Source organism: Boeremia exigua (assembly GCF_020726555.1).
Source record: "Boeremia exigua strain MPI-SDFR-AT-0100 chromosome Unknown C7974scaffold_1, whole genome shotgun sequence".
NCBI classification, from domain to species: Eukaryota; Fungi; Ascomycota; class Dothideomycetes; order Pleosporales; family Didymellaceae; genus Boeremia; species Boeremia exigua.
This window is the reverse complement of record NW_025763518.1, coordinates 2,998,812-3,022,976: the sequence shown is the minus strand read 5'-3', so window position 1 is coordinate 3,022,976 and position 24,165 is coordinate 2,998,812. Positions and strand designations below refer to the sequence as shown.

General features: G+C 51.4%; 8 protein-coding genes and 1 non-coding gene across 9 annotated transcripts; 7 read left to right on the top strand and 2 right to left on the bottom strand.

Annotated features, from left to right (window-relative positions):
• The first annotated feature begins 1,046 nt into the window (after positions 1–1,046).
• On the top strand, positions 1,047–4,233 carry C7974DRAFT_23746 (uncharacterized protein). The gene is made up of 3 exons (XM_046137462.1): positions 1,047–1,369; positions 1,774–3,611; positions 3,660–4,233. The coding sequence occupies exons 1-3, from the start codon at positions 1,344–1,346 to the stop codon at positions 4,076–4,078; spliced, it is 2,283 nt and encodes a 760-aa protein (XP_046003336.1). The 5' UTR covers positions 1,047–1,343; the 3' UTR covers positions 4,079–4,233.
• An 837-nt stretch (positions 4,234–5,070) lies between these two features.
• Positions 5,071–6,312, top strand: C7974DRAFT_430342 (adenosine kinase-like protein; the record flags this gene model as incomplete). Its single annotated transcript, XM_046144693.1, has 4 exons — positions 5,071–5,138; positions 5,223–5,721; positions 5,772–6,109; positions 6,165–6,312. 4 exons carry the CDS (start codon positions 5,071–5,073, stop codon positions 6,310–6,312), a joined length of 1,053 nt encoding a protein of 350 aa, XP_046003335.1.
• Positions 6,313–6,692: 380 nt separating this feature from the next.
• Positions 6,693–6,778, bottom strand: C7974DRAFT_t9. Its single transcript has one exon. It is a non-coding gene; the product is annotated as a tRNA-Arg (tRNA).
• Positions 6,779–10,515: 3,737 nt separating this feature from the next.
• On the top strand, positions 10,516–11,800 carry C7974DRAFT_408257 (uncharacterized protein; the record flags this gene model as incomplete). Its single annotated transcript, XM_046143315.1, has 5 exons — positions 10,516–10,567; positions 10,616–10,686; positions 10,737–11,137; positions 11,184–11,239; positions 11,286–11,800. The coding sequence occupies 5 exons, from the start codon at positions 10,516–10,518 to the stop codon at positions 11,798–11,800; spliced, it is 1,095 nt and encodes a 364-aa protein (XP_046003334.1).
• Positions 11,801–12,399: 599 nt separating this feature from the next.
• C7974DRAFT_383865 (carbon-nitrogen hydrolase) lies at positions 12,400–14,099 on the top strand. The gene has a single exon (XM_046140800.1). It carries the CDS (start codon positions 12,676–12,678, stop codon positions 13,933–13,935), a length of 1,260 nt encoding a protein of 419 aa, XP_046003333.1. The 5' UTR covers positions 12,400–12,675; the 3' UTR covers positions 13,936–14,099.
• Positions 14,100–15,914: 1,815 nt separating this feature from the next.
• On the top strand, positions 15,915–16,736 carry C7974DRAFT_299694 (uncharacterized protein; the record flags this gene model as incomplete). Its single annotated transcript, XM_046137764.1, has 1 exon — positions 15,915–16,736. One exon carries the CDS (start codon positions 15,915–15,917, stop codon positions 16,734–16,736), a length of 822 nt encoding a protein of 273 aa, XP_046003332.1.
• A 704-nt stretch (positions 16,737–17,440) lies between these two features.
• C7974DRAFT_23682 (beta-lactamase/transpeptidase-like protein) lies at positions 17,441–19,506 on the top strand. Its single transcript, XM_046137461.1, has 3 exons — positions 17,441–18,395; positions 18,445–19,196; positions 19,252–19,506. Exons 1-3 carry the CDS (start codon positions 17,469–17,471, stop codon positions 19,358–19,360), a joined length of 1,788 nt encoding a protein of 595 aa, XP_046003331.1. The 5' UTR covers positions 17,441–17,468; the 3' UTR covers positions 19,361–19,506.
• A 539-nt stretch (positions 19,507–20,045) lies between these two features.
• On the top strand, positions 20,046–21,542 carry C7974DRAFT_440076 (translation protein SH3-like domain-containing protein). Its single transcript, XM_046145307.1, has 5 exons — positions 20,046–20,153; positions 20,227–20,287; positions 20,337–20,431; positions 20,485–20,793; positions 20,844–21,542. The coding sequence occupies exons 1-5, from the start codon at positions 20,052–20,054 to the stop codon at positions 21,042–21,044; spliced, it is 768 nt and encodes a 255-aa protein (XP_046003330.1). The 5' UTR covers positions 20,046–20,051; the 3' UTR covers positions 21,045–21,542.
• On the bottom strand, positions 21,389–24,100 carry C7974DRAFT_23654 (anaphase-promoting complex, cyclosome, subunit 4-domain-containing protein). The gene is made up of 2 exons (XM_046137460.1): positions 22,145–24,100; positions 21,389–22,085 (listed from the first exon to the last, which is right to left on the bottom strand). Exons 1-2 carry the CDS (start codon positions 24,056–24,058, stop codon positions 21,420–21,422), a joined length of 2,580 nt encoding a protein of 859 aa, XP_046003329.1. The 5' UTR covers positions 24,059–24,100; the 3' UTR covers positions 21,389–21,419.
• Positions 24,101–24,165: the final 65 nt, after the last annotated feature.

The window sequence follows — 24,165 nt, the reverse complement described above, 5'->3', positions numbered from 1 at the left end:
GTGCCTGCGTGCTGCTTGACCATGACGAGGTGATATTGTGGGATCTTCGGCCAATATGAGCGCGGTTGCATGGACCAGGCTGTGTACAGTTAGGGGCGGAAGGGGAAATGTGGCAGACGCTGAGATTGCCACGCCTACAGTAGGGCATTTCTCCGCTGGTGAATTCATGCACACGGCACAAGGCTCTAGCAGGCGTCTTTTCCAGGAACAGGACAAGTGACCCCGCATGGCGGGCGTTCAAAAGGCACGGTGTCGGACACACGGCCGTGCGGTCCACCATCGAACATTGCTTATGGGTTGCTTGAACTGGTGCTTGGCAGAGTGGTCGTCTGTCGGCCACTCCTATTCGCTGCATGCTCAACGTTTACGATGGGCCTGCGGCCGGCTCAGGAGTGCAGCTCAGGAGTTCGCACGAGAGACGGCCGCAGGACCGCTTGACTGGCCCACGACTGTTCTGGCAGCGAGAGTTGAATGGTTCCATCCCTAGCGCGGTTGCAAATCTGGGCGGACCTCAGCGCGACCTGTCGAACCCAGCAATCGTCGTTCCGCCACGCATCTTTTCAGCCATAATGTTCCGTGCCGTCTGCGCTCTAGCACAGCGTGGTACGTTTGGCGCAGCCTCCTAGCTCTCATTCGCTCTATTGGTCCGCATTTGTTGGCGGAAGTCGTCGCTCGCATGCTCATCCATCCGTCAGGCGTGAATTGGCATCAGACCTTCTCCATGTCTCCCTGCCAATGCTACCGATAATGAGCGCTCCCTCGCTATATTCCCACGAGCATGCCTGCGCCCCGTCGCGGCTCGGTTCCTGATTGTCTTCCGCCCACACTTTAGGGCTCAGGCGACGCATTCCTGCGCTGCTGCTCGTTGCTCCGGGGCACGACCGGTACAATTCGTTATCCCATCATTACTGCCAATCTGCAGCCATTCTTCTGCTGCTTCACCTCGGCCCCACTGCTTCTTCGCCTAATAGCATCTGCAAGAAAACCTTACCGTCATTCCTCGCCAACCGTGTCCGAGCTTGCAACCGTTCCTGGCTTGCAGACCTCTCTTCTGCCCTGAAGCTGCCGTGACGCCCCTCCGAGGTACCTGCATCAACGGTACCACAGCACTAACACATCTCTGATCCAGCCTGGGTGAGCGTCACTCAAGGTGGCATAGCTTCAACGCTCATCCTGCTTGCGCTTGCACTCGACTGCTACCAGGCTGTAAGAGATTTTGCCATAGCATCGCTGCCCTCAGCACCGCCGACCCCTCGACCGCATCGAATTCCGTCGACACCGACCGTCCCATACAGTAGCTATATGGTCTTGTAGGGCAGGAACAACTGTGTCACGGGGTTGCTATGAGTCTCGATCAGCATATGTTTGGGTACGGATCTCTCCTTCACTGGTTGTTCATGTGTCCCCTCTCTTGACGACATGGGTCCTTCATCCTGACGCTGTTGGGCTGGTGCCACGGAAGCTCACGATGCACTGCACGAGCCGTTGGTGCCTGCTCTGCCTGCTGCCGTGGTGAGATTTGCAATGCTGTTGCCCCAATCGTTCTTTGGTCTACGCCGAGGGGCAGGCAGCATCGCGCTAGGATGTCATCCAGAGCTCTAGGGCATCGACCCATCAGCCCCATCACAACTGCATTCCAGCGAACCTTGCTCATAGCATAGTCGATGCTCAGCTGCTGTCTTGATGCTTCTCGTCCAAGATCATTTTCCTGCTCTGTCTACTCGGCTCGTTTTGCATTTCACATTGTTTCAGCGCTAACGGGTCGTGTGCTAGATCGACGGATTGGCATCTCCTTCCCAGTCCTTCCTCCACACCCAAGTCGGCAACTTTTCCCAACTCGACACCACTCAAGACACCCAAGACGGAGGGGGCTGCTCACCAGACTCACTTCCTGGACGCCTGGGCAACGCCTCGAGTCAATGGGCAACACACCCCGGCACAGACGCCTTCGTACTTGCTGTCGACACCGAGCGACCGGTCATCAAGCTTATACAGCTTGAAGGTCCGCACTCCCGAAGATCCAGAGTTCCATGTAAACTATCTCGCTCCTGCCAATCTTCCTCTGCCCCCTGTCGAACCTCAACGAAGACTGTCGTCATCGCCAGACCCGAACTCGCTAAAGAGGATTGGGCTAAACCGGGAAGGGCAGCGACCATTATCTGGTCCCGTCAAGATGGACTTCTCGCAGATGCAGACGCCGCCTCCAACAAGAGATGCTACATCGAGAAGGAATTTGCAACAGAGTGTGGGCAATCAGAGTGGAACACCAGCCACTGTAATACGAAGGACATCCCTCCAGCCGGTGCCAACGTCAGATGGCATGTTCAATCAGACGTTTGGATACGCAGATGGAGTACCTTTCTCTCCAAGTATGATGCCCTTCGCGAATGCGGAACCGATGTCAGCACCACCAATGCCGCAACAAAGGCTGTTTTGGGATATGACCGATAACAGTCACATGGATGTGGATATGTCTGGAGCGTTAGATCCGTTCGGGCCTACACCAAATAAGCTTCAAGGAAATCTGAGCTGGCAGACCTTTCACACCCCGGTCGCTGAGCAGATGCAAGCTCAATTCCAGTCACAAAACAGTCTTTCGTCTGCAGAGCCCATGGCATCCTTTGGAGCCAGCACAGTAGGGGAAAGTCGAAGCTCGCAACCTGCCTCGTTTGTATCCACAACTACTGGTGTCGACCCAAGTATGCTATTCAGCTTCACATCTCCTGATGATGTAACGGCCTCGTTTGGTAACTTGCCTCAGCCAGCTGCCTTCAATCCGGACAGACAGCCGTATGAGACTCAAATGCTAGACTCGAAACGTGAGAAGGAGAAGGCGAAGAAGTCAAGGAGCTTACACTCCCGCAGCAACACCAATTCCTCTTCCGGTTCTGTCGAGGAAAACAGGCCTAGCCTACAACGCAGCAACACCGATAGTGGCTTTCAAAGGGCTCGACCAACAATGTCAGAGCGAAGATCTTCAGCCGACACCAGCGCAGCTCATCACATCCCACGCCGCTCGTCACCACTGAAGCGCGCGAACAGTGGCGCCCTCAAAGTGATTCCAGAGGTTATGCGAAGGCCGCGCACTCGATTGATTATTGACGAGACTGGCCGAGCTCGTACGGAGACTGTCCCTGCCGACGAGGATGAGGCTACGCCTAGAGAGACACGGAGGACGTCTCAGACTTCTATGAGACACCAGTACCCAGCTCTATGGGAGGAAGGTGACACTGAGTCGGATTCAGACGATCCGCAACCCATCTTGAGCCGTAATACCTCGTTCAGCATACCACAACCACAGCGCCGTGTGTCAAAGCATGCAAGAACCGAGAGCAGCGAGTTGGCGAAACCCAATACCTTTAAGATGGCTCGGCCTGTCTCAAGAACTACTTCGAGAGCCTCATCCGGTGCCTTTGACAAGGCATCTTTCGACTCCGTAAGGACTACAAGGCCGTCAAGTCAGAATGCTTCACGTAGAATAAGCATGGTCGACGCCCCTACTGCCTCTACCTTCAATAGCCAGGCGATCAGCCATGACGTGCTGCCTGACTCGCCAGGTGATGCTTTGGGTGCCTTGAAAAAGGTAGTGGGTAGTCGTCAGGCAAGAATCGGTAAGATACATGGACTGCACGTACCCGTCACTGAGACTGATCGGATAGAACGCGCCTCGCAAAATACTCTTCAAGCACATAACCATCGATGGGCGCAAGCCTCTACCGACTCTGGTACCGCATCCACGCCTCATGGCCACGGTCGCTATGACCCTTTCAACAATACCTTCAGTGGCTCACCCAGCACCGAAGGACTCACTACGCCATCAACGGATCGTAGCAGTCTCTCTACCGAAAGCACACGATGTGTTTGCCATGGCACAGACGAGGTCCAACCCATGGTGCAGTGTGAAAGCTGCGAGAAATGGTTGCATATGAGCTGCCTTGGGATGAGACCAAGTAGCCTCCCTACCGTCTATATATGTGTGTTCTGCACAGGCCAGACGCCGCTCGCAAGAGGGGCCCGCGTCAGAGGTTCGATTCCTTTTGACTCGCCGCTCACTCACAAGTCACTCTTCCGCCGTTAAACCCATCACAATACACCACGCCGCACAAACGCCTTTTGTCTGGCAGCCTCGTGCACAACCTTCCATACAATCCCACACAGAGGGTCGCTCGCTCTCCGGGTCGATGCCTTTCCCCAGAAACCAACACAACACAACTACCATCTCGAAATCTGCATACTCGGCGTCCACGGCTCCTTTCGTGCATACACCATTAATACAGCACCCGTGATGAGCAAAGCATCGAACCCGATCTACCAGCATGTTGCATCATATATTGCGCATTTCGACTTTGCATGACCACGGCTAATTCTCAATCCACCTTTTCAATATTTACGCACAGCACGTTTTTTTCTCCGCCGGCCGGAGCTTTGCCATATGTTCTTTCTTCGGCGGCCGATTAGGTACTGATACCAATCTGTCTCTTCGATGCGGATCATGGCTTGATGAACCTTTTTGACGCTTTTCACGATATTGCATGCGAGGAAGAAGGGGACTAAATTGACGGCTGTACATGAAAAGAGAGAAGGTTGTAACCTAAATAATTCTGTACATACATATTGGGCATGGTCTAATTTAAAGCCATTCGACAAGACAAGCACCTGTGATCTCGGTAATGATGTTGTGCACGCAGCGAAAGTCGTTCCGGAACGGCCGTAGCAAGAATGCGCACCATGGTTGAGTCTTTCGACAGGTCTTCGGTCCTTATCTAAGTGGTGGCATGAGGTCTCATGAGCAGATGGGTGTGGGCTTAAACAGCTCCCAACCACAGTATTCACAACCCAGCTCTGTATGTTCTACAACAATCGCGTTCAATCATGGCAATCGTTTCACCTTCAGTGTTGCGTCAATATTCGAGTGGCGTACTCAAATATCATTATTCGATTTCCATTTCTCGGCTATTCTTCCCCTGCACGGCTACACCTGCTCTAACTAGCGTGACCGCCCCTCGTCCCTTTTCGAGTCCTACACTCAATACTTTTGCACTCAGTCAACGTCACCATAGATTATACACAATGTCTGCAAAGGGAAACTACGAATTGCTCTGCCTCGAGAACCCTCTCCTGGATATCCAGGGTGTCGGGTAAGTTGATCGAAGTTGCTGCAATGCATGGTGCTCGAATGTGGGGTAGAGTACCTCCATGGAACTTTTCTGACTTCATTTCAGTGATGAGAAGCTCCTCGAGAAGTACGGCCTCAAAGCCAACGACGCCATCCTCGCCGATCCTGAGAAGCATATGGGTCTTTTCGAGGACCTGATTCAAAACTACAAGGCTGTCCTCATCGCTGGAGGTGCTGCGCAAAACACCGCCCGCGGTGCCCAGTACATTCTCCCCTCCGAGTCTGTCCTCTACATCGGCTGTGTCGGTAAGGACAAGTACGGCGAGACACTTGAGGGCATTTGCAAGGAGGCTGGTGTCAAGACAGAGTATCTCTACGATGAGAAGACCCCAACCGGTCGATGCGGTGTCGTTATCACTGGCCACAACCGTTCGCTCTGCACAGATCTTGCTGCGGCCAACAACTACAAGTTGGAGCACTTGAAGCAGGAGAACATCTGGAAGCAGGTCGAGAACGCGAAGGTGTACTACGTTGGTGGCTTCCACTTGACTGTCTGTGTGCCTGCTATCAAGGCCCTGGCCGAGGAAGCTGCTGCGAAGAACAAGGTAAGCTCTGTATACGAGGCAAAAGGTGCACGTGAGCTAACGCGCTTCAGCCCTTCATCCTCAACCTCTCTGCACCTTTCATCGCGCAATTCTTCAAAGACCCGCTCGATGAGATCCTTCCCTATGTCGATATCCTCATCGGCAACGAGACAGAGGCTGCCGCCTTCGCTGAGTCGCACAACCTTGACACCAAAGATGTCAAGAAGATCGCCGAGGCTATCGCCAATGGCCCCAAGAAGAACAACCAGAGGCCCAGGACTGTCGTGTTCACACAGGGTACCGATCCCACAATCGCTGTCACCGCACAGGAGGGTGGTCAGGTCGACGTGAAGGAAGTTTCCGTCCACGCCATCAGCGAGGACAAGATCTACGACACCAACGGCGCTGGGTAAGTTCTCGCACTCCACCGCACTCTAAGTATGGCTCTCCTAACGCACTCGCAGTGATGCCTTCGCTGGCGGTTTCGTTGCCGGTATCGTCAAGGGCGAGAACCTTGAGAAGGCTATCGACATGGGTCAATGGCTTGCCAAGCTCTCTATCCAGGAGCTTGGCCCCTCGTTCCCCCAGCCCAAGCAGGCATACTCTAGCTAAGCGCAGCCATCAGCAATGATTGAGCGTGAATGCTCGTGTATTTCAACAATCTGCGAGAGCATGCACCAGATTACGGTCATGCGTATCGAGCCCTGCTTGGCTTCCGAGTGAGGGTGAACCGTCCAAGCATTTGTTTTGGCGTACGTGGATCGGGTGAGGCAATTCAACAGCCGCAAAAAATATACCCAAATTAGCATGCAATGATAGTCATGAATGAAAATACAGGAAGAAGGGACACTAGAATCTCGACCTCAGTGGGTGTGATGCTGAATCAGTGTGACGTAGTTGGCATACCACCTCGTTCTTTTGCAACTCGCAAAAAAAGAAATCGGCTCGCAATTGTTTGCGATGAACCAAACACAAGCAAGTCCAAAAAGATGCGATGTCCGCAGGGCTCGAACCTACAACCTTTGGCGAGTTTCAGCGTGAACCGAAAACCAACGCGCTACCATTGCGCCAGGACACCTTATCAGATGTTTGATGTTGATCGCTCAAACTCGATCTCTTATATTTCTGGTGTGCGTTTCTCAGGTACTGTATCGAAATACTCTGATGCGATATTGGCCCAGCAGTGCGTCTTGTCCAAGCCTATAAGTAAGCGCGAGGTTTTGTGAGTGTAGCGTTGTTAAACAAGAACAGACCGAACAGCAGCAGCAGTGCTCGAAGAAAGCATCAAGACCTCTTAAAGACACCGAGCTCACTAGTGTCCACGAGTAGAAAACTCTCACAAGACTCTCATTGCGTCGTTCGCAGAATTTCGGCATCTTCGTTTCATCTGGAGGTTCCACACTGTAAGATGCGTATTATCGCTACTAAAGCTAGAACAGGACCTTGACAATAGTTGGACCTTGACAATAGTTGGACCTTGACAATAGTTGCTGCTGACTCACGTAAGAGGGCCATCATTGTAACGAAGACATATGCAATAGGATGTTTCAGACAGTAAGGTATATTGAAACTATTGAAATGGGTGTCAATGCAAAGGGAATGCCCCTAAGTCTTCCAGCGTGAATGTCGATCTTGAAATGTTGAAGAAGGATATTCAGCCTCCATGGAGCAATATCGGCCACCAGACCCTTTGAGCATGTCATCTACATGATCGACATGCACAGTTCTAGCGAAGTTCAAACACCCAATGCATGTTTTAGTCCTTTGGCTCTCCATACAAACACAACCAAACTTCGAGCGCGCATACCTACTACGTCTACACCTTTCGAGGGACTGTAGGCCAGATTTCTAAAACGTGTGCACGCAGCGCAAAAACCTAGTGGACGAACCATGGCCTAATGTCCTCGCCGCACGATCTGCAGTCATACCGACATTCTACCTTATAATCATGCTGCAGTATTCAGTGCTCATATGGAGCACGACGAAACGCACGCGCTCAAGATCTGGGGCCGACTAAGTGCGTGGCTTGTGCCATATCCCCAGCGGAATAGTGTATGATGCGCATAGGTCTGGTCCGATGACGTGAGCGAGGCAAGGACAGAATGGTACAGTGACACCATGATTGCTGTGCCGACTTTGTCATCGAGCAGTACCATAAACAACTGTTTGTAGTCAAAGAGGTGCCGAACCTAGAGTGAATGGCTGGTGAAGTATGTAGGCATGATTCGTACAAGATAAAGACATCAAGCGGCACTCTGCTTTCGTCTGCACTGAGATGATTGGCGCTGGTTTCGGGGATTTCTGTACCGACAACTAGCATTACGACGCTTATCGCGGATACTTTGTTTATCTGACCCTATTATGGGCTCGGATGGAGCGGTGTGGCGCCGCAGGGGCTGGCAGATTCCAATGTTGCTTCCAGGGCTCTGAGTACAATGTCACATTCACTCAATGAATGAACCGGCCGCCGTTTGGAATTACATCGTAAGCCGTCATAGGGTGTCAAGTGCCGTTGATATCCTGCTATCGACAGTATGGCTCAAAATTTCGCGGTGACGCCTATTGTGGTGACATTTCAAGTCAACGTTCGCTTTCCAGAGTCGAAAAGGAGGTTTAATCTTTCGGGCAAGCACTTCTGGCGATTGCGCCCCTGCAAACGTGTCACTTCGTGTACTACTCCTCTATTAGTCATGGTATCTTCAAGATCGTTGCGATTGTCCAAATTACTCAAGCAGCAACCTGAATCGCAATGACCATCAGAACCGTGATCAAGCCGTAATGAATGCCGCTCAAGTGTAGAATTGCGCAATGACGGGTTCCTTCGCCAAGGATCAACGTCGTGGGCTTCCAAGATATGCCGGGAGACGTCGCGAAGTTATCCAAATACAGGGATGGCGCAACGGCACGTGCCATAAGAGCTATGTGCCCGTTGAGCAACAAGCGTCTTTTAGCTTGTGAGTGATGCACGCAAGTCGTGGAAGCTCTCAACCTGTTGTGCTTTGGCCGGGCTTCAGTAGCAACATTGAATCCTGATGCTTTAATATTCCTTGTAGTCATACTGTGAGGTTTGTGTACGAGTGTGGCCGTAACAGGCACCACCGTGGTAGGCTTTCCCTCATTTGATTTCTGTCATAAACTTCCTCTCTATTCCCGTATTCCAGCCTTGTACCGGAGATACGTTGGAGCTAAGGATTATCCCTGTCAACTTGGGTACGGGGCTTCCCGTTCCACATTACTCGTGTGCACCGGTCTTGAGCGTCGAGAAGTCGAAAAGATTTTCCACTAGGTCAGTCTAGTTCGCCAGTTGTCGTAGTAAGGATTCCAGCATTTTGCTACTAGATTAACAAGAATTGCACAACTGATTGTTTAAAGCTCAACATTGTGAAGCCACACCCGGCATTGATAGCTTCCTCATCAGTGTAAGTACATAGCAACAACAATTCACTTGTGATACCTTCATGATTAGTAATCAATGATATAATAGAGTACATGCCTAAGTAACTTGAGAGTTGGCCGACAGCTAACGCGCGGGCCCCGAATATGCAGATCCCTGAAGACTCGATCAATGTGCAAGACACATCAAGCCTGATGGCATAATGCACGAATACGCCACACGCCCGCATTTTCGGAATTTACACCTCGTATTCGTTTCCAGGGCTCTGAAGGAGCGATTTGCATCTATAGCATCGTCATGCAGTGGCTGATGCTGCACTGTGTAATCTTCTAGACCCTAACGACCATTCTCGATGTCCTACATGAAACACTTACGACGGTGGACGCCCACCATGCCACTCTGCACCCACCGATCGGACCAGGATAGGGTATCGTTAAGCGAGAGTCGGCGCCTTTGCAACACTAGGCTCTCGCCAAACCTGTCTGTTACCCTCTACCATCGGCTTAATTCAGACTGTTCAGGGCTGGTCCCCTTGGTCAGGGCGATTGAGGTCTAGGCGGGGCTTAACAGGTGAGGGTTTGTAGACATGTTCAGTCGCTGTCATGAAGTTGGCATTGCAAAGGAGTGTGAACAGATGTGAAGGATTAAGCCTATGCATGCCTACTAGCGTGGCTAGCTACCCGCAGACCGTTAGAGAAAGCCCCTTCCTGTTTCGGTGGTGCGGTGTCTGCCGGGGCCGCGATGCACGTGGAAGTGACGAAACCTCGGTGAAATAATGTAGAGTTGGGCAGCATGCAGCCGCCACTAGGCCCTTGAAGCACCACTGTCTATGCGCAGCTTCTGATTTTTTTCGCATTGGCTCACCAATTTGCAATCGGAGACTTACATGCTACTCTGCTGGTGAACGACAAACAAGACATGACTAACTCTACCATCATCATGGCCGGCTTTCGCACATTGGCGCACGATTTAGTGCTTGCCAGCAGGTGAAAGGAGTCTTCATATTCATGACATGGGTGCTTGGGACCACGTTTGAACTCATGACCCACTTTCCGCCTGCATGCCAGGGTACCTATTAGCCCCAGGAGTAACTCTCGTCTGCGTTAAGATCCCACAGGGTACCTTGGCTTCGCTTGCCTAACAGTTCGAGGTTTTCGTTTACCACACTTGATGTCGGAATGTCACACATGGATGCTCTGACACCACATATCGACCGTATATACGCTCGAGACGGTGGCCTAAACACGCCCCTAGATGTTCAGCTCAGTTGGCCTAAAGCCAACCACGTAAATCCAGAGGATCGGGGTTGGAGCGCGTCAATTGTGTTGCTTATATCCTTGGGAATCACACTCCTTGTGTATATTGCACGCATGTGGGCACGATTAAGCCTAGGTAAAAATGCCGGACTAGATGATACTCTGATGAGTATTGCGATCTTACCGCTATTGGCCCTCACAATATCAGTCGTTCTAGGTAAGCACATTGCCCCATGTGATTTTACCGAACTAACATCGAAGTTAGCCATGAGGATATATGGCTTCCAGTGGCACGTATGGGACCAAACGAAGAAGACATTGGTCACTGTTCGAGAAGTAGGCTTTTGGGTGAGCATTTTCTTGGGCACAGGCTGACGCAGGTCCAGGTCAAAATGGCAATTGAGATCAGCTACATGATCTGTACGACTTTAATAAAGGTCTCGATTCTGTTCTTCTACCGGCGAATAACTGCTTCGCTTACCATCACTTTTGTTTATTGGGTCTGGGGATCCATTGTGTTTTGCCTTCTATACGGTATCACCTTCATATTCCTCATCGCTTTCACTTGCAACCCGACGGAGGGCTTTTTTTACCTTTTCGACAGCGCTTGGAGGTCCCAGCATGAAGTAACTTGTCGCGACGAAGGTGTCATCATTGTGGCCGTTGCTGCTATTAGTACCTTTCAGGACTTCGTCATCGCTCTGCTTCCTGTTTTCCTCATTTGGAAACTGCAGATTCCCAGAACTCAGAAGCTAGCTTTATGCGGTTTATTCGGTCTGGGTCTCGTGTAAGTGGTCGCCCTGAATATAACGGGTCATAGCTGATATACACAGCACTTGTGTTTGTGGTATCATGCGCACGTATTACGCAGCATACGTGTACTACTACAGTATGTGCCGCATCTACATCTGCCTCCAGCTGCTAAATACCGATAGCTTACGATACCACCTGGTACGCTTATTATGGCTATATCTGGACAGCTCTTGAAGCCGATTTAGCAGTGATATGTGCATCTGCGCCTGCACTTAAAATATTCTTCCGTCGGTATTTCACCTCGACGACCAGCTACACAAAGTCGGGAATCAGCAAAGGTCACATTCCGATGCCGACGGCAACGACAGTAAAATCGACACGTAGCAAGGAGTCGCCATTTTCCGCATCTCGAATCGCAGCCAATATAACCTACGATGAAGAAGTGCCGATGCACTGTATCAAAGTCAGTCAGGGGCTGGACGTTTGCATTGATGAGAGGGACGACGTTTCGCAAAAGAGCTTTGCAAGCACGAAGAACTTCACTTCATCGTCCCTGCCGGAAGAGAGTGCATGGCATGGGTCAAGCCAGTGGGCCCAAGGCTGTCACACTGTTTGTACAGCTCTGCAGCCGTCGACTCGGGGAGGCTCTCAGACAGGAACTCGGGAGCGAGATATTGAGATTGGAGCAGCAATATAACCTCTTATTCCGAAAGTCACCGATTCGAATACCAGATGATGCCTCCAATCTTCCAATGAGAATAAAAGAAGTCACTGCCCCAACTCAGGTTTACTAGATGCTTTCAGCCTGCTTAAACGTTGGTGCCATCGACATCAATTCCAGCGACTTACCTTCGTCGGCTGGCAACATGCACTGACATGCCAGGTTCTTAATGTATCCTCCGTTTATCTGCTTGCAGCGTTTTGATTCAAGTATACATACAGAATAGTCCTCCTAGGATGTATACCCATCGCATGGAATGGTACAAAACGGCGGCATTATTAACATTACACTACGGATAGAAGAGGACGAGTATACTCGGCTTTGGTCTCCATGAAAGGGTTTTTATTTTATATCTGCCTTGGTAATATGGCTCAACGATACTGTGGTCTCTAGATCCTTATGAGCTATTGTACTCATCGTCAAATACAATGCAAACTTTTGCGCAGGTGTAGTGTGGCGGCAGTTGCCAAAGAGCTTTCCGTCGGCAAGCGGCCTCGCTCATGCCTTCTGATTCGCCAATGCCGGCTTCCCAAGCTTGTAGCTCGAGCTCCACGTGCGGGGAAGATCACTCAACCACGACATTTGAGTTGATTCACATGGTATTCTTCTCTACGAACAACGCAAGTACGTATGCTGCTTGTGGTGTCTTGTCATAAATTCATTTACATTGCAGATTGTAAGATCGGAATACGTTGGTAAGAGTCTCTACAAGAACCTCGTGGTCCTCGGTTCAGCCCTATGTAGCTTGTGGCACCCGCACACATCGATGAATTCTTTCTAACATACAGATCACAGTCAGACAGGTGAATCTGTCTTCTCAAGTACCTGAAGTCTCGTACAAATCAGACAAAATGCCACAGCTCCTCAAGCTTGCATCCGCGCAAGCCCGCACACTCGAGACCACTCAAGATACCCTCCGCGCGCTCGAAGTCACCACAAAACGTGCCGCAGCTGAGGACGTCGATATCATCCTCTTCCCAGAGGCTTACTTGGGAGGCTACCCACGCACCTGCAGCTTCGGAGCTGCTGTCGGAGCACGCGCGCCCGAAGGGCGCGAGCAGTTTTTGGCGTATTTCCATGATGCTGTAGATATGGGTGACACACCAGCTGGCGCAGGTCAAGATTGGGTAGAAAAGAAGCTCGAGCTGCCTCGTGGCAAGAAATACCGAGGTGACGGTGTACGGGAAGAGCTGGAGCGCATTGCGCGCGAGACGGGTGTCTTTGTTGTCACGGGCCTCGTTGAGCGATGCGCGGGCACACTGTATTGTGGAGCTGTTTTTGTATGCCCCAAGCTTGGTGTGCTGGGTAAAAGACGTAAAGTCATGCCTACTGGCTCAGAACGCTTGGTCTGGGGTCAGGGCTCAGCATCGACACTACGGGCTATCACCACGGAAATCAAAGGTGTTAAACTGTGCATCGGATCAGCGATATGCTGGGAGAATTATATGCCTCTTCTACGACAGAGTTTGTATAGCCAGAACGTCAACCTCTGGTTCGCGCCCACTGCAGACGCCCGGGATACCTGGGAATCGCTTGTCCGCACTATAGGCTGCGAAGGACGCTGTTTCGTTGTGACCGCAAATCAGTGCGTTAAGCGAAAGCATCTGCCGAGCTGGATAAAAGGAGGGAAGACAATGCAGCACAGCCAGAGCGCACCAACACCGCCTGAAGCACCCAAGACGATCGGCGGGCGAAGAAAGAGTACTATCGTTTTCACGGAAGAGAAGAACGAAATTTGTCTTCCTGTACGATCCAACAATGAGCACCAAGTGGTCAATGGCGAATCGGCGATCGAGTCTGGTTCATCGCCTCTCCGCAACGAGGTCGAGCAGCCACCGGCTCCTGAGCAATTCACAACGAACCAGGCCGCGCCTTCATCGTCCGATGATGAAGATTATGTTTCCAGAGGAGGGTCGTGTATCATTTCGCCGCTAGGCGAAGTTATCGCTGGCCCTGTCTGGGAGAAGGAAGACGAGTTGCTCATCACGGTTGTGGACTTTGAGGATTGTGAGAGGGGTCGCTTGGACTTTGATTCTGCAGGGAGCTACTCAAGGTCAGATAGCTTCAAGCTGTTGGTCGAGGGACTGGATCTTAATCCGCCACCACAGTAGGAGGGATGTATATCAAGCAATACCATGTTGGTAAAGGACGGTGCATGATCATGCCACTTGTTCGATTCACCTATTTATTCTGTTCGCATTCTTCATATCCTTACAGTTCGGTGTCATTTGGTCTGCAAGGTGGGCGGAAGTGCCAGTCATCGTAGACAAGCCGCGCTAGCATCGTCATCTGTGAGTGCACAGCTATCTTTGCCAACCTAATTAATTGGTTCGAAGATGCTGTCGTACTCCATATTAGAAGCTCTGCTCCTTTCCTTACTTTAGAGGCGTTTTAACCTTATTTGTAACGTCTCCTTAGAGATGTTGCTCGAGTTAGGCGGATATTCTTTGCAGGGAGATGGCGTAAGTAGTCCGGGGTCAGACGATCAAGCTGCACAAAAATCGTAACAATACTGGGCCTTGGGGTAAAGCTGGGCTTGGAAAGTGTCCGCATTCGCAGATCTTATTTTCCCAACTCATGTCGAATCCACTTTCATGATCACTCATCATCGCACCCCAACCTCCGCAAGCACCCTGCTAATCCAATATTGATGGCCACGCACTACGATTGTCGGGTCGTTTCACTGTAGCATGGGTGGCTACATACATGTCCGCATTGATGACCTCCCAAGCGGGCAAGCCACAACGGTAGCACGATCAGGTCGTATTCAATTAATACACCGCTAGCACTGATGAGAACAGTCAAGACTTACCTTGGTGCGCCAGGGGTTTTTAGTCGCTACTTGTCTTTTGTGGTGTGCAAACTCGCTTCTGCTCCGGGGCATTTCATCGCAAAGCGCACCGTCACCGTGGAAATACAAAAAGGTATCTATAAGAAGTGGGCTGATCGTACTCACAAATAATACAACCCTTCCTTCCGCGGGATCGTTGAAGCTAACTGTGCCCCCGCTCGTCGCAGCCATATTGCAAGCAGGTGGTGGCTGAGACGAAGTTGGGGAGGGAGATCTATACGAGATTGACGCCATTGCTTTTATGTGTGATTAATAACGTGGAAGGTAACAACATCACGGCAGTTCGATTAGCAGGTCTGCAAGATGGATTGGACACCTGTAGTGTACAGAACCAGGTATGCTTTTTGAGGGACCATACACAGACGTCTCTCTAAGACGCTTGATTACGATGATATTCACGCGCTGATCTTGACGGTACCACCTTATATGCTCGCTGTGAACAAATCTTTTTGGATACGTGGAATGCCGACAGAACCGGCGAGCGCTTCTGGCGCATGATATTGCAGCTCTGTATTGATGTCTTTGCCTTTGTACTGTATAGCAAGTTCGATGCCTCGCTCACCCAATGCACTCGCTGCATCAATGTGGCAATCAATACGGTTACTGGTGAGGCGTGAGTATGAGCGTGGTATCGGCGTAAGTTTTGGGTTTCTGAAGTCGTGAATTTCCAACGTGAAAACGGAAGTTGCCAATCTTGCTTGCACAATGTCGTCCTCTCTTGCTGTGATGTACGTAAGGTGGCTGGTGACTGAGTTTCGGAGTCCGGGTGCCTCGAACCTTCCACGTCCGACTGTCCGAACGCGGCTAGCGCGGGTTGACCCACTTTGCGCGTCGCGATCACCGTCATCCAGCGTGTGTCAACCTCCTCCTTCCACCCAGCACATCACGTTAACAGATCATTTCGCGCCTGTACTTGACTCCGGCATATTTAATACTATCATTTGACCAGATCTGGAACTTCTCCCTCGCTGGTTCGCGTTGTGAGCCTTGATTCGGCGTTGTCGCAGTAGCGTGACTCGGAAGATAATCGAAGTGTCTTGTGCACATATAATGCACTTCACAGAGATCACATCTCCATACTTGTACAACATATATAACAGTCGCTTAACTTTATCCGAAGCCTACCAGACGGACGCTTCACTCAACTCGAAAGCTTCACTTACCTGGCCGCCACAAAAGGCAACAACGCTACGCTAGCATACGCCACCTTTGATATCAACATCGAAAGGCTACAAAACCATGGATTTCTCAAACAACGCATTCCGTGTTCCTCCAAAAGTTTCCGAGGACACAATGTCACACGCAAATCTGGTCATGGCGTGTCAATGGGGGTGGTCAAGCACACCTGACTCAGAACAGGTACAGTCTACCGATCTGACCGCGTCACAATCTACGTTGAACACGCCCTTCAACAATATCCGAAGCAAACGATTCGCGCCGTGCCAAGGCCGACTTTACCACCAGCTCCTATGCTCCCATCGTATCCGAACGGACTTAGTTGAAGACTGTGGTGGCAACTGCGTCGAGCCTTTTGGAAAACCCTTGGCTACTGCATTCGTCTGCAATGAATGCATCCAGAAGGAGGCTATCGACATTTGGGAACAGCGAAAGGCGCAGCATGGAGCTTCTTATCCACCGATCGATCGAATGTCGAAAGAGCAATACGACGTGTTCTTTGAAGAGCGCCGGACTCTCGAGACCGAGTTTGCGCGAGAGCACAAGCTCTACGAGTTAGAGCTCAAGGCCAACATGCGACCTAGCAACGTCTGTTCCGCACAAGAAGCGAGTAAGGATGAAACCGAGTTCGCATCCAAACTAGACTCTCTTTCATTAGCGATGATGGCGTCTGGTGATGGAGCAGCTCAACCTCAGTTTGTGCAGTCTCGCGATCGGTCGAGTATACCGAGCGACGCTTCCGAGCAGCTGCACTGGACTTTAAGCACCCTTGCACTGGATCGTGGCGCATGTGGCATCGAATATTCGACAACACAGTCTCCAAATGGTGTGCCATCCTTGCGACAAGTGAATGAGGAAGAACTATGGCGAAAGCCGCGGGAGTAAGCGGGTGAAGTTCAGGACCAATACGAGGACAACCACGACCGCAAGACCGGCGCATGGCCGACTTTGTAGACGATGAGGTTTGTTAGCGACATGCATAAATCTGGAGTTTAGCGGCATTTGATGGTGTTGAATCTGCGTCAGTACGCAAGAATGGAATCCTTACTTTGGGGTAATCGTTTTCTGTCTTCACGTTGCACACATACTCGTGCTTGTGTGGTGGGGTCTTCAAAAACGATTTAAACCGGAGTACAAACGCATGTCCTCATAGTCTTCCACATACTGCCAGAGAGGTGTACAACTGGGTCTCGTGATGTTGGCAAGTAAGGTGTGCAGTGGCATGTGTGGGGTTCACGCATAGCACTGAACAGATCCCTCACACATACATAAAATTCCCAACAACAGGGGAAAGTGCTAATTCTTTAGGTTTGCGTTGCCAGCTCTGGAGTTGCAGCCTGTCCATCGACAGCGGTTAAGTAATGCCGAATATCTGGGCGCGGCAATCATGGTCAAGTCGGTGAGCTCCCTAGCATCTCGCACCGAAAACCTGACTATCGGTGCAAATGCGGATGGGCAGGGTCGTCGATCTGTCTGGGCACCTAACTCTATTGGTTCAATACACATGCTTATCGGGCCCATTAGTGGGGTTGAAATTGCGGAGGTAACATGCACGTGTATATAAGTCTGTAGTCAACGGGGGTGTTTATTACTACGTCCATGTCTTCCTGAAAACTTATGATGGTTTCCCATATATTCTCTACCTTAACACTCGCAATTCTCGCAACCCGGACAAGCGCTGCGTGTGCGCCTGATGTTCCTGAAGGGTTTCTCGCCAATTTCGAGGTGCTCCACCATACTGCAATTTCCAAGGCCTTCGAGGGCATTGAAAAGCTTCTGCGGGAGCCCTATGATGGGAATGCTACAAGAGATGGGCTAAGTTTCGCGATTGTCCATGCCTCCTCGCCCACACCCGTATACACCTTCAATGCTGGTGCTCTGAAGTTCAACGAAACGTCTCTGTATCAATCTAATGCAACCGAAAACACTGTTACCAGCGACTCGATATTACGCGTCGCATCTGTCACCAAAAATGTCGTCATGACCAGTGCTTTATTTCTCTCCCAGCTTTCCAATCACACCATCACCCTGGATACACCGGTTCGACAACTTCTGCCATCGTTCCACCTACCGTCCCTCGACTGGTCAGATGGCGGCAGCGAAATAACGCTAGGCATGCTGGCAAGCCACACAAGTGGCGTTACGAGAGAGAGCTTTAGCACCGATTTCAACCAGGTGTTGAGCACTGGAAAAGCCACAGCCAGCCACGTGGGAGACTTGTGGGCAGCTCAGACTGTTCAGAGCGTGATTGGGATGGCCGGAAGGACGGCGTTAATGTATAAGCCCGGGGAGAGATCTGCATACTCAAATGCGGGGATTGGAATCCTGGGAGCTGCTATAGCATCATACTACAACGAGATCGCAAGCATGAATCTGACTTGGAGTCAGTTAGCCACTCAGGAGCTGTTGCAACCTCTCAATATGACGAACAGCTTCCTTGGACCCATCCCTGACAGTATGATCCCCTTCATCTCGGTACCTGGAGGGGACAACTGGGCCGATCTTGTGGTCGGAGAGGGATATAACCCGGCAGCGGGAATGTGGGTACGTGTTTGCCGAAAAACTGCAACTCGACAATACTGACACACAACAGAGCTCAGCGAATGATCTCTCTAAATATATTCATGGCGTCTGGTTGCAACAGTCTCCCACACTTATCTCGTCCTCGGACCGACGCCGTGCGTTGAAGCCAGTATACACCCTGCAAGACGGTAAGCAGCAGGTCGGGCCCGGGTGGGAGATCGGTCTCCGCACGTATAATGTAAGTTCCCACGAAGGCGACCCCACAAGCAAGACCTACAGCATCTACGGAAAGTCAGGTGGCGGAGGCGGCTGGCGGTCCTGGATCGATGTCGTTCCCAACCTAGGCTACGGGCTTGTAATTCTGAGTCAGACTGCGGGACTTCAAGATTATGAGACACTATACCCAGCGAGTCTGTATGGCGATGTCCAAGATATACTCATCCCTGCTTTTGCGGAAGCACTCGCCGCGGAAGTGGAGAAGAAATATGCTGGTGCGTATGGAAGTGGCCAGGATGCCGGCATCATTACAGATGTGGTAAGTATCAACGTTACAAACTCGACAACGTATGCGAGACTTGAGGTTGAAGATCAGATCCTGTACATGCGAGAACTAGTGGTCAATGGCAGTAGTGCCTTGGAAGCCATTGATAGATTGAGTTGGCCTGAGGACAGCGTGGGGGCGCCATACTTCTCTAGACCATCTGGTGTGGTGCTCGACCCTGCTGGTGGAGCGAGCGAGAATGCGGATTTTGGTGACGGTGCGCAGGTGTTCAGTATGAAGGCCGCTGGAGAGGAACAGTGCAACTGGTTTGACTACGCTGGGTGAGTAACTTGAGTTCAAGGACTGACTTGTATAGCAGTTACTGATGATTTGCAGATACAAAGATCAGAATGGGTGGCCTCTGACCAAACTTGTGCTTGTTGAAAATCCGGATGGTATTGCGCTGCATTATCCACCATTTGACATCGTGGTCAAGAAATCCTGACGCTGGCCTCAGTAGAATTGCTACCATATCGTAATCGAATTGATCTAAAGCCAATCTGCTAGCCTGCTTGCAAGTTATTGGCCAATATGACTGTGAGACTGCATTCTGGACAAATGCGACGGTAACAAATTTCTCGAATACGTTAGGTCAATGTATCGGAAACAATATGCAAGAATCAGCTACGGAGTTCGCTAGAGCACTCGTAGACCATTAAGGATATAAGCCAGGTCCAGTAGATGACCAGATCTCGTAGTGCGGGAGTAGAGCCGGCCATCAAGACTGTATAATTCCATGTTCGTTCTGCACTGCTATATGAGTGAAATACTACTTACGCTCGTGATTCATTCAAAACCCTTTGTCGACCGAAGCCGCTCTGATTACTGGTGGGACTCTCCACGGCCTTTGCAGGATGTGGTACATGTCGATTGTATAGGTGCGAGCGTTCGTTGAACTGACGGCCGGCTTCTTACGCATAGGTCCCGTACACATCTAATTTTTCGTCATGGTGATCAGGTACATGTGGTGTTGGTGAGCACAAGGCTGATGGGCTCGGCCAAGATTCAGAGGCCTAGCACCGGATGCGGCTTAGCTGTTTTATGCTAGTGGCACCCACGGCTAAGCGAGGGGATTTTGATCATGGTCGCAACTTCCCACTTGACTACGATACTAACCACCATCAAAGTCAGTCGCCATGGGTCGTGTCATCCGCAACCAGCGTAAGGGTCGCGGCTCTATCTTCACGGCCAACACCCGCCTGAACAAGGCCCCCGCCCAGTTCCGCACGCTCGATTTCGTACGTCTCCGAACCGCGCGCAGCCGCCGCAAAAGTCGATACACGCAGGAATGGAAAGGCTAATGGCAGACAGTCTGAGCGCAATGGATACATCCGCGGTGTAGTCAAGGAGATTGTCCACGACAGCGGTCGTGGTGAGTACAGCGGCGCGACGTGCGAAATTCCTTTCTGACGAATTTGCAGGCGCTCCTCTGGCTAAGGTCACCTTCCGCAACCCGTACAAGTTCAAGCACAACACGGAGACCTTCATTGCCAACGAGGGCATGTACACTGGCCAGGTCAGTGTCCCCGCAAAGTACGAGAAGTGACGGGCTCGTAGACTAACATACAGCAGTTCATCTATGCCGGAAAGCACGCCGCTCTCACCATCGGCAACATCCTGCCCCTCCACTCCGTCCCCGAGGGTACCGTCCTGACCAACGTCGAGGACAAGAACGGTGACCGTGGTGCGCTCGGCCGTACCTCCGGTAACTACGTTACCGTCATTGGCCACAACCCCGATGAGGGCAAGACCCGTGTCAAGCTCCCCTCCGGTGCCAAGAAGGTCCTCCCCAGCTCCTGCCGTGGTATGGTTGGTATCGTCGCCGGTGGTGGACGTACCGACAAGCCCCTCCTGAAGGCCTCGCGTGCCAAGCACAAGGTCAGTGATCATACCCAAAGCGCGCTGAGCGTGTCGCTAACGTTATTTAGTTCGCTGCCAAGCGTAACAGCTGGCCCAGGACTCGTGGTGTTGCCATGAACCCCGTCGATCACCCCCACGGTGGTGGTAACCACCAGCATATCGGAAAGGCCTCGACCATCTCGCGCTACGCCGTTGCCGGTCAGAAGGCTGGTCTCATCGCCGCCAGGAGGACAGGTCTGCTCCGCGGTACCCAGAAGACCAAGGATTAAATGGTTTTTTGATAAGGTGGCGTCGGTTTCCTGGATCAATGACGATGATGCGCTCGGTTGTTCTCTCATACCATACACCAACATGCGGGTGGCCGGGCGTTATGATACTTCTCCGGTCAGGCTTCTCAGAAAGCCTACATGCATGATAGGCTATAGGGAATGTGATACCGAAAAATGCATTGGACTGTACTTTTGGCAATGTGAACAAGAATTCTTCATCCTTCGACTCCTCGGTGTTTTGTGCATGCATACTGTGTGGATGCCCATTTGCGCCTCAGCTCTCAAGCCCTTCGTGCCTTGCGATTGCAAATAAGGCACAAAGGTTGTCCTATTTCATCATCTCCAAGCCTATCCGGCTTGACGATGCATGATTCCCTAGAGTCCGCTCATTACCGTATCCCCGTCCTCACCGATTCCCACTTCTGTATCATCACCTTCCTCTTCCCACTGACTAGGGTAGTCCATATCAAGCACTCGATAGTGCTTCCCGTCCTTAGCCAGTACAACCACAACTCTCCTTCCTTTCCGTCCATTCACAACAAGTCTGTCCGGCGTGAACCGTCCTCCGCGCTCAAAGACATGGATCGTGTATTGCTGCACGACCGCAGGTGTGAGCTTCGTGAGAACGCGACCGGATGCTGCGGGCGCACTACCCTTCGGTAGGAGATGTTGTGTGTTCTCGGCTGCTGAGAGCGTATGATATGTCAGCGCTGGGGATTTGTTCTGCGGAGTTGTGTTGTAGGGGATGCGCAGAATCCTGTGGCCCAGGATGTCGTCAGTGTCGTTGGACCGCTTGGGCGATGTGCAGTTCATGAGCACGAGCAGAGCGGCGTCGTCGGCAAACTTGGCGTCTAGGATCGAAGTTCCGGGTGGGAAGGACAGGTTGGCGATACTGTGGCTGTGTAGGTCCCTCGGCAGAGTTGTTATGCTGGATGAATGAGTGAGGCGGTGGATGTCGAGTGTCACTGGCGAGGAGGTAGAGGCGATGGCGATGTAGGTCGAAATCCCCGTCGAGCCCTGTGCTTGTGATGGTGTGACTTGCTGCTCGGGTTTGAATTAGAAGTCCCCTGGTGGAGAGTGGTATAGGGGTCAGGACATACCTCGTGAACCATCCTCATGTCTGCGATAACATCTCCCTCCGCATCTTGCAGAGTTTCCAGGATAATACCGCTATCCATTTGGATACCACTTTCTTGCCATTTGCTGACCTGCCTCAATAGTCCTGTCGTACCTCTCGCCATGTGACCCAATACATTCTCCAAGCACAGTGCCTCAGGTCTCCATCTCGCCCCATCCTCAAAGACACTGATGGCTTTTTTCGTGTCCTCGTAGCTCGCTCGCTCTCTCGCTTTGTCCCCTGCTTCTAACATGACGTCTGGCATCAGATACGGGTGCAGGCTGCTCTGCTGCAGTCCATGCCTGACGTATTCCAACACCAGGTTAATATCTACACCTGAGTCTCGGCTTTCCATCTCGGCTCGGCTTTCGCTATCAGGCTCCGTGGTTTCGAAGTCTATGACAAAGCGCATCCATCTGCTGAAGGCAGCGAATTGTCTCTTCTCGTCTGCGACATAAACCAACACAGTATGGGCCAGCAGCCGCATGTTTTTCAAAGTCTCCAAAAGGGACGTAAACTCAGTTGCTGGGTTGCTGAAGATCCAGTCCGTGTCATGATACATCGCCAGACCGCGGAGGCGAGAGATGACGATTGCTGCGCGATCAAGCGCTGGAATGAGATTTTCGTGCACAAGCGCTTGTAGTGTTGCCAACGATGAGGTGACGGTGTTGTCCCATCGCTTGTGTCCCTGTTCAGACAGCTCGTCAACGAGCCACTCTCGAATAAGGGGTGGGCACGCGCCCGTGCAAGCTAGATGAAAGAGACTTGTGGTCAAATCGCCTTGACTCTTCTCTTCGAGTGTTTCTGATATGTTCATCATGAACTTTGCAGGAAGGTCTGTGGCATGCTTGTAAAATGTACGGATACGTTGCAGACATTGCGTAATGTAAAGAAGAAGGTTCTGAAGTTGTGAGGTCTTTGATGCGATGAGGTGGAGGTAAATTCCTGCGCTGGGAATGAAGTTGAGTGTAAGTGGAACAAAGCTAATGTTCTTTGTTTGCGAGCTTGGTGTAGTAGTTCGCATAAGAAGCCCATGGCTGCAGGCGTATGGATGACTTGCGTGAATCAAGGGCGCGCTATGTATGTCCCAATGTGAAGGTAGGCTCACAGTGACCGTCTCTACCGAATCGTAGATGGAGGGATGGATCGTTCCGCGCTCAGAGCAACGTATGAACATATCCACCGAGTTGTAGTCCTTTAGATGATGTGAGTGCAAAAGCGCATCAACTTCGGCCTGCGATCCAAAGGCGCCGGAATCTGTCTGAGAAAGCCTCATGAATGGCAACATAGGTGGCAAAGGGATTGCGGGCAATTTTGGCAACAGCGTCTCAACGTCCACGACAGCCAGTTGGTCCGGCAGATCGGGTGCGCAGTCCAAAGCCTGCAAATCAGGTTGTCTCTGGAGAAAATCTTCAACATCTGTACCGTCTTTTGCATCGTCCCAGGTGTCTGTCGAGAGATCAAAACCTCGCACCACCTTCTTCGTCCTGGCTTTGACAGTGTCGACGTCGATGAAATTTAATCCCCAGCCAATGCACTTCACCCTTCCCCCACCCCCATTACCATTTTCTGAAGCGCTTTCAGGTAGACCAAGATCCTTCAAGCCAACCTTTCCCGTCTCGCTGCTGACTAGGTCGGTCTTGCCGTCGCTCCAGCTGACCGCGATGCTTTTGCCATTGAACTCCCATTTGATTGTATCCACGACCAGACCCTCACTCTTTCTTTTCAGGCCAAAAGCCCGCTGTCCATTGATACGGTACACATCCAGGTTCTCTTCCGTGGTAACAACAGCGACCAAGTCCATAGTTGGGCAATACGCGATGAGGTGGGGGTGGATTGGGTGAAGCAGGATCTTCTCCGCCTGCTGAAGCAATGTAGGCGCGTCTGAAGACTCCATGATGGGCTTTGGTGGCCCTCGGGCCGGTGCGAGAGTATTATGGTAGAGTGAGTGTGGAAGATGAGTGGAAGGTGTTTGAGATGTACTAGCGTCAAATGGGGCTAGTG